General features: G+C 36.8%; 1 protein-coding gene across 1 annotated transcript; it reads left to right on the forward strand.

Annotated features, from left to right (window-relative positions):
* Positions 1-4,496: 4,496 nt before the first annotated feature.
* LOC109180826 (peptidyl-prolyl cis-trans isomerase FKBP43-like) lies at positions 4,497-9,192 on the forward strand. Its single transcript, XM_019330539.1, has 13 exons — positions 4,497-4,647; positions 4,751-4,824; positions 4,965-5,388; positions 5,738-6,185; positions 6,335-6,517; positions 6,672-6,896; positions 7,119-7,346; positions 7,570-7,800; positions 8,044-8,314; positions 8,443-8,530; positions 8,615-8,656; positions 8,751-8,799; positions 8,897-9,192. Exons 1-13 carry the CDS (start codon positions 4,635-4,637, stop codon positions 8,979-8,981), a joined length of 2,361 nt encoding a protein of 786 aa, XP_019186084.1. The 5' UTR covers positions 4,497-4,634; the 3' UTR covers positions 8,982-9,192.
* The last annotated feature ends 470 nt before the right edge of the window (positions 9,193-9,662 follow it).

A 9,662-nucleotide genomic window follows, 5' to 3' on the forward strand; every position in this document is an offset into this window, starting at 1 on the left:
CTCAACAAAGTTTCTTGGAGTGGAATGGTTCACCTTGTATCTTGAACCAAGGCTAGAAATGCTAATTTTAAATCATGGTTGCAATAGGCGCTAGGCGCTAGTCGGGCGGTAGAGTAGCGCCTAGCGCCTAGACGGCCTAGGCGGGGCTTAAGCGGCCTAGGCGGTCGCCTAGGCGGCTAACTGAAAAAATGAAAAACAGTGCAAGTGTGTAGGTGCATATATGTCATATTACACACACACACACACACACACATATATGTCATATAAATGAAAAAAATTAGTAAGGTCGAGTCGGCCGGGTTAACTCGGCTAACTCAACAGAAATTGATGAGTTAACTCGGCGTAATCGGCCGAGTTAGGCACTAGGCGGGAGCCTGGGGGGGAATCGCCACGACCTAGAGGCGCCTAGCGCCTAGGCGCCGATTACTCGGTGCCTAGGCGGTATTTTTGCAACCCTGCTTTAAATACTTTGGGGTTGAAAGTGAATTTTCTCAAAAAGCTATTTGGATGAACACTTGCTTAAAATTTTTTTGAATTCTCCCGGTCTCACTCTGATAAATTTCTCGATTTAAAACTTGGTTCGCGAAGTACCCGAAAGCTTAGGAATTTTCAAATAGAATCCATTTTTGGTGTCGAATTAATTTAAAATGTGACGAAAATATTTTATTCAAACACCGATTGATCGCAAAAAAATTTAATAGAGTGAAAAAGGCTATTTTTGGATTTCTTAATACAGGATTTATAAAATGAAATTTTTGGTTGTTACATGTTGTCTGGTAGCCAATTATCTCCCCAAATGCGAGTTTGCATACCATTTCATATCCTCCATTTTGAGCGTTTACGTATGATGTCTTGTGTAGCCATCAAACTACTCCAAATAAATGACGGATTGACACCTAACTTATCTTCAAGAAAGGAAGAATTATGATAGTATCTTGCTTAGAAAACTTTAGAGATCAAGGAGTTGGGATCATTGGTTAGTCTCCAAGTTTGTTTGCCAAGGAGAGCTAGATTGAAACCATAAAGATCCTGGAAGTCGAGTCCTCCCTATTTCTTAGGCTTACACAAAAATTTCCATTTTGTCCAAACGATACCGTTGGTGTTACTACCACCCACTTTCCACCAATAAAGAGTTCATGGTAGACTCAACTGCTTTAATTAGACCCTTAGGCAAAAGGAAGATCCCCATGGCATAAGTTGGGAGGGCTTGGAGGACTGTTTTCAAGAGTATCTCTCTTCCCGCTTTAGAAATGAATCTGTGGTTCCACCCATGAATATGATTGACAATGCGATGTTTGATGAAGTTGAGAATTTATGTACTGTTCCTACCGATCATCATAGAGAGCCCCAGATAGTTGCCATTGTTGCTGCTGTATTGAATGCCAGAATATCGCTTAGCCGGTCTCTCACAGATTCAGGGGTGTTTATGCTAAACGCCAAAGTGGATTTGGTCAGATTTATTCATTGACTTGATGCCTTCTCATAGTCTTTAAGGAGAAGATTCAAATTAATTGCTTCCTCCGCTATGGCCTTGAAGAAGATAAAACTATCATCGGTAAAGAATAATTGGTTGATAGATGGTGCATTTCTTGCCATTGTAAACCTATGGATGCTGCCCCTTCTCTCATAATCCCTGATCATAGCACTGAATCTTTTGGCCACCAAAATGAACAAATATGGAGAGATTGGATCTCCCTACCTTAATCCCCGTTGTGGTAGGATAGGTCCTATTTCCTGCCCCTTATTCAACACAAAATAACTCACTGAAGTTACACACTCCATAATTAGATTAATCCACTTAGCATCAAAACCTATTTTGATCATAATGTTGCGCAGCAGTGACCATATAATCTGTCATAAGCATTGCTAATATCCAGTTTGAGAGCTGCTAAACCATTTTTCCCTTGACTTTTCCTTTTCATATAATAATGCATAATACATATAAACTCTTAACATAATACACATAAACTCCTAACTCTTAAAAAAAATCCATTGTTTCGAATGTACATAATTGTATAGCAGAATACACGTACACTCTGTCGCGTCAACTCCCCATAGAACTTAACAAAACGACATCGTTTTGGGCAGGGTGAGGCGCACAATGCATTGTGCGCCTTGGTGAACAATATAACGATTGGAGTTCCGTTTTGATGCCCAAATATCAATGGGCCTTTCATGATGGGCTGGAGTTTTGGGTCATAATTAACCAAAGCACCAGAGGGGGAGCCTCCAAAGGGCAAAGGTTAACATATTGATTAAAGGACAACTGACTCGACCCAAAAGCATTAGGTTGACTTTGAACACTAGCTCCAACTGTGATTGAAACTGAATTGAATGCACGATTCTTTTCATGGCTAGCCACTGCCATCTATGTTTGCATGTCACCAGTCTGAGCATTAACTGGCGGATAAAGACCATGCACATATTCCTTTTGTCCACTGGGTACCTTGTACCTAGGGTTTCCGACTGTTGGTGGTTTGGGTTGACGGTGGTGGTCGACTTGCTCTCCGGCATGGTGCTTCGTTATGGTCGTTGAGAAAGAAGCCACCTGTTTGCTTGTGAGTGTTGCCGCCTACTCACTACTCTAAGTTCTGGCCCATACGGTCTAGTCGACTCAACTTCATTAGATTCAAACTATTTGATGCAAAACCCCTCATTATGTCCGATTAATCCACAGAAGAATTAAAATGTGGGAAGTCTCTCGTACTTACACTCCAGTGTTAGGACCTCCCCCGTAGCATTCTTTATCTTGATCCTTTGACAAAGAGGCTTTGAAGTATCTATACCGACTCTTAACCTTATGAACGCGATCCATGTTCCGTCATAGTTTGACAGATCAACCTTGAAAAAATCCCCCAGTTGGGATCCTATGAATTCCGCCATTTTGAGATTTATTAATCTTTTAGGTATTTTATGAACTTTCACCCAAAACTCCGCTTTGGAGAGATCAACATCAAAGGGGTTTTTGTTTTCTTAAAGCTGATGCAAATTGAGAAGGTGTTCGTCACGTCTTGAATCGAGCAGGGGCTGAACTCGGCCAGCCTGGTCGACGCCCAACAGATATTATATTTTACATTTTGGTTACCATTGAGAATTTATGAACATTTAAGTATTTTTGGATTAAAATTTTTAAGTTTTAATTTTTTTACTTAATTATTATGAATGCATCAAAACTATTTGAATATATGCTTTGAGTGGCAACCAAACTCTAGAAAAAGGATAAGAGATCGTAGAGAAAACTCAATTCATTCTCCACTCTTTCATTTACATAGGTAGCCAGCTTTGTGATGACAATCTACGGGTAACATTCTCAAGGGACTAAGGGAAAACTGCAACGTATACAATCAAAACTAGTAGTGTGTCATGAAAGGCAAAAGATCCACTAATAAATGTTATGTTAGAACCACTCGCTTAACATGCAACAAAATCATCATTGATGAATACAACTATGACATCAACGGATGAGATACATAAACTTCCATGATATGAAGAAAGTCATTAAAAAAAAGGGAAGGGTATAGAGGAATTCCATTTATAAAAGTATATGAAAAACAAATCTGAAGAGCTTGTCTAGAAAATAAACAAATTAGGAAAACTCACAAAAGTACACCGAAAATTCACACCAAACGAACATTAAAATCACATGGATATATTTGGACCAACTCACACTGAAAGCATAGGAGGGAAGAGGTATGCCTTTGTTATTGTAGATGATTTTTCTCGATATATATGGGTTGATTTCTTAAGGGAGAAATTAAATATATTCAAATCTTTCAAACGACTTGTAAGTAATGTTCAAATTAAAAAAGAAAAAAAATTTGAAAAAAATCATTCAGTTAAGAAGTGATCATGGAAGAGACCTAAAAAATTCTCGCTTCAGTCAATATTGCGATGAACATGGGATTCTTCACGAATTCTTGACTCCTAAAAACTCCCATAACAATGGAGTCCTGAAAGAAAAATCAAACCATTCAAGAAATGACACATGTCGTACTGAATGTTTGAATCACGAGAAAATACCACATAAATTCTAAGTAAAAGTAGTGAATACGACATGTTACATGATCAACTATGTTTACCTAAGGTTGAGATCGGAACAAATGTTATACATAATCTTTGTTCTAATTCTAGGCTTTCTTCTTTAAATTTTATTATTCATGATGTACAATTAGTTGCTTCTATCATTTATCTTTTTCACTTGTCGGTGATCTGCGAATCAAGCTACCCACTTATCAGTTAGGGAGTCATTTATAGATTAAGTTGCTTGGAGTGATTTTCTAATCTCCTCCTTTTCTTCTTGATGTTCTTATTTCGGATTTGAATTAATGCTACTTACTTTCTCTTTAAAAAAGTTTTAAAAAGGTAAAATAAAGAATTTATGTGTAAAATAATATCTTTCTATAAAATATTTAGAAAATTAGGAAGAATGGTTCTATGGTCCTATGGAGCATTAAAGAGATGATCAGAAGTCATTACGGCGCGAAAAATAAAATGCTGTACAAACTGTCGTCATTGCCCATCGCGCACTATAAATTTAGCTAGGGTTAAAGAAATATTGCGTTAAGCTTTTCAGCCGTGGCTCCATGTATGCCAATGGTTTAAATTGGCATACCACCTGAAAGAATCCTTCGAAAATGTCTTTCTGGGGTTAGTTTTACATTCATTTCTCTGCATCTTTCCTTCTTCATGGAAGGAATGGTCGATTTTTGTATGCAATTTGTTTACTTTTCTTCTGTTTTCTGAATTTTAGGGATTGAAGTAAAACCTGGAAGACCAGTGACTCATTACTTTGATCCGACGAGAGGAAGGCTTCGAATTTCTCAGGTGATCGTTGTGTTCCATTTTAACATCAGTCAAGATTAAAGTGTTTTAAATTTGTTATTATGAGCATAATTAATTAATTAATTATCATGTTTTGATGTTAAACACTATCATCTTACCTTTGTCTTGTGGAACTCTTTTAGGCAACATTGGGCATTGGTGATGGGGTAACGAGGAGCTTGGTTCAGTGCAATGTGGGGAATAAGACTCCTGTGCTTCTGTGTGCTTTGTTGCCTGACAAGACGGAGTCTTGCCATTTGGAATTGGAATTTGAGGAGGCTGATGATGTGATATTTTCTGTTCTTGGACCAAGAAGTGTCCATCTAACCGGTTACTATGTTGGTAAGAGTTTGCATAGAAATGAAAACAGCGATACAGAATCATATGGGGAGGATATTGCCAACACAGACAATGAAGTATCCAATCAGTGCAGTGATGAAGATGATTATGATGATAGCTTTATCAACGACGATGATGATCCAGTGGCTTTCCCATCTTCGCCTGCTCCAAGTGATGGTGATGGTGATGGTGATGGTGATGGTGATGGTGATGGTGATGGAGATGGAGGTAAAATATAACCCATCTTGTGATGATTGCTTTTTTCTAAGTTTGCATATATGGAGGATTAGCTGTCTCAAGTAGCATTATTGTTTCCTTCTAGAAGGGTGTGACTTTTGTATCTATTAGGATGCTCATATATGATTGATTGTATTTGTTTTAACTGTCTTAATGTATCATCTCTTCCACAATTTGTATGTGTATGGAATGCTTTTGTGTGTATAAGAAAAGGGTGAGTGCCAATTTATATTTATTATCATCTTAGATTTAAATTGAGTCTGATGGTTGCAGAATTTCTAGTAGAGTGTGAATGGTCCTAATATTTTGCTCCTTTTTGTTTTTTGTTCTTTTTTCCCAGAAGGCAAACATCCAGAAAACAGAAAAGGCAACCGCAAAAGACTTAAGAAGAAACACAAATTAGTAATTGAATCTGAAGAAGACAACAGTTCACAAGAAAGTGAAGATGAAGACGATTGTTACTTGTCTGCATCTATCAGTAAAATACCTACAAAGAAATACTATGTATTTGAGTCTGAAGATGATAACAATGCACATGAAAACAAAGGAGAAGAAAGTTGTCTCTTGTCTGCATTTAAAAATAAAACACATGCAAAGGCAAGATCTTCAAAATGCAGAGAAAAGAGGGGTAAGGTAACAGATGATGAGGCTACTGGTCAGGCAGAAAATGGTGGAAGTGGTGAAGATGGTAGAGAGGAAAATGTTGATGCTGTGGATATGACAAGTATGAGTAACATTAGCAAGGATCAATTAAGTGGCATAGACAAACTCATTTTAGCACCAGAACAGTGAGTATTACTTATTGTACTTATTTTATTCATTTGTTTTTATCTCTGCATGGTTTTATTCCTGTTTCTGCTAATTGGTCTTTCAGTCTATTGACTTGGTGTAGTTAAGAAAGATTTTAACTTCAATCTGTTTCTTTGCTGCCTTCTAGTGATTCTGTGACTGGAAAGATCGCAATGCCTAGCAAGTGTGAAGATGCAAAGTCTCCTGAGGTTGCTGTCAGTGACCAGGGGGACATGTTCACAAGTCTTAATGCGGAGCAACTCACTGAGTTTGACAAGGAGCACCAAGTTCATGTTGGAACTGAGCACGTTCAGAAAGTTGCAATTGACCTGTACGATTTAGTTTCATTTGGAATATTAACTTATTCTTTTCCACATTTATGCATCTCTTGATTTTTAAAGATGCATTTATGGTTTATTTGTGTTTATGATTACCTGGAAACTGACTAAAGACAATAATTATTGCTATATTATATACTCTGCCAGGAATACTGTTGATCATTCTGATTCTTTAGAACCCCCTACTGAAGAGCAGGTTGAAAATAGTCCAAAATTAACAAAAAATGGAAGTGACAGAATGGGACTGCATGAATGCAAAGGTTCCAGTCCTGGTGGTGCTGTTGAAGAGGTCAAGCAAGTTGCTGAGGCTACTGATATGGATGAGGATTTACTGGCAACAACTGAAAATACCAATGTGTTAACTAGCACCCAGTTAGTTTTTCCTATGCTTGGCTTCTTGTTTTCGTTACTATATTTTTGCATTCTCTAAAGTGTGCATCTCTTAATTGATATTGTTACCTGCAATAATTTGATTATTTATTATATGGATTTGGCTACTTATGGTCTTGTGGGTCAATCTAGCTCAATCTGTAAATTATCTTACAATAGACTATGCCCAAAGGAAATAAAATATCTTTCAATATACTCTGCCAGGAATATTGTTGATGATTCTGATTCTTTAGAACCCGCTCCTGAAGTTAAAGATGAAAATGGCGCAAAATCGAAGAAAAGGAAAAAAGGGAGTGATGGAGTGAAGCTGAATGAATGCAAAGATTCCTGTCCTGGTGATGCTGTTGAAGAGGTCAAGCCAGTTGTGGCTACTGATATGGACACCGATGTACTGGCAACAACTGAAGATAACAAAGTGCTATCTAGCATCCAGTCAGTTCTTCATATACTTGGTTTCTTGTTTTTGTTACTATATTGTTGCAATATCTAAAGCATGCATCTCTTAGATTGTAATGTTACACGCAAATTAGTTGGTTAATAATTATATAGATTTGACTATCTATTTCCTTGTGGGTCAATCTAGCTTGATCTGCAAGTTATTTTGCAATAGAATATACTTACCTGAAATAACAAATCTTACAATATACTCTGGCAGGAATGTTGTTGATAGTTCAGATTCTTTAGAAACCCATGCTGAAGAGCAAGCTGAATGTGGTCCAAAATTGAAGAAAAGGAAAAAAGGGAGTGAGGGAGTGAGGCTGAATGAATGCAAAGACTCTAGTACCAGTGATTCTCTTGAAGAGGCCAAGCAGGTTGATGAGGCTACTGATATTGACAAGGATTTACCGGCAATGACTGAAGATAATGAAGTGCTAACTAGCACCAGGTCAGTATTTCTCATACTTGGTTTCTTGTTCTTGCTAATATATAGTAGCAATCTCTAAAGCATGCATTTCTTAGATGATAATGTTACCTGCAATAAGTTGGTTAATGATTTTATAGATTTGACTGTTTGTGACCTTGTTGGGCAGTCTATAGCTTGATCTGTAAATTGTCTTATAATAGGATATAGTGATATACCCAAGGTAAAACACAATCTTACAATAGAATATAAATTTTTTGGATGCAGAAGTATTGATGTAAATTCTGATGAAGCTGATGGATGCCAACTTGAGAAGAAACATAAGAAAAAGAAGAAAAAGAAGACCAAAGTTAAGGATGCTGAAACTAACAGTATGCTTGAGTCTGATAGGACCACCGCAAATGAAATATCTGCCAAATCTCAGGACATGGATCTGAATCCAGAGTCCTCTCAAGTGAGGACCTTGTCAAATGGATTGATTATTGAAGACCTAGCAAAGGGTAAAGAAGATGGAAAAGTTGCTACTCCAGGAAGAAAGGTAACTTTTTATGGGATCTAACTTCAAAATGTTGCAACATACTTAACTGGTTACTGACCAGCTTTGAATGAGCATATTGGAGAATTTGTGAATGAGCATGAGTTTTTTGATGAACCAAACTTGTACAGGTGAAAGTTTACTATACTGGCAAGCTAAAGGAGAATGGATATGTTTTTAGCTCCAATGTTGGTGACACTCCTTACAAATTTTGCCTAGGTACTTGCACTGTTCAAAAGTTAATAAGACTCGAGTCGTAAATTATTTTGTTAGCTTATTCCTCTCCATTCTAATATTTTGAAGGTGACGAACAAGTTCTCGAAGGATGGAACATTGGACTTGAAGGTAAATACCTATAAAACTTGGATTTAGTTGATAGTTTTGTGTTATCTAATACACACGCAAATGTTGATATTATTACCTTGTGTTTACAATGTAGGTATGCGTGTTGGTGACAAAAGGAGACTTACCATCCCTCCGGCAATGGGGTATGCGCATCTTTCCATTACCGTCGTCCTCGAAGTATTTGGGGCGAAAATCCCTTACATAATGTTTCATTCTTATTTCTTATTGTTCATATTGCAGATTTGGCAGTGAAGGACTCGGGGAGGATGTACCACCAAACTCATGGTTGATCTATGACGTTGAATTGGTTGGAATCCGTGGATGATTTTGCTGCTTGGCTTGGTTTGGCTTTTCTGTCAATTTTGTATCAAAAACCCCCAACTGAATTTTTTTCTTCAGGGTTTTGACGACTGCAAAATCTAGTTACTTGCAATGGTAATTGTATTCGGCATGTTGAAATTAGGGAAAAAGAAGGTTTAGTTAATTATTTATGAGAACCAATTGAGTGATCAAATGAAATAAAATATTGAGGAAAATGGCAAATTATACCATGAACTAGGTTACACTTTGCATTGTGGACTCCGATTTAAAATAACATTCAAATTATGTGCTTGTGGTTAACATATTATGTGTCGTAAATAGATTATGTATTTATATATACATAATTTATTAACTACAAACACATAATATATTACATGCATATACATAATATGTTAGGTATATAATAAGTTAACTGCAGATATATAATTTGAATGTCTTTTTGAACCAGGGTATATAATATGTTAACTGTACACACATAATTTGAATGTAATTTTGAATCTTGGACAATTGGAGGAAAACATACTCTTAAAAATATCTGTAATATATTTTGATGAGGTAGAAATATATGTATATACACTTTAGACCACTCATAAGTCATTGTAATTTTAGATAAGCTTCGCAATCTAGCTGACTGGAAGTAAGGAGTCTCGGAAGGGAGCAACTGAAAGAAAGGGTTTCGTAAGAA

Source organism: Ipomoea nil, unplaced genomic scaffold (genome assembly GCF_001879475.1).
Source record: "Ipomoea nil cultivar Tokyo-kokei standard unplaced genomic scaffold, Asagao_1.1 scaffold1034, whole genome shotgun sequence".
Taxonomy (NCBI): domain Eukaryota; kingdom Viridiplantae; phylum Streptophyta; class Magnoliopsida; order Solanales; family Convolvulaceae; genus Ipomoea; species Ipomoea nil.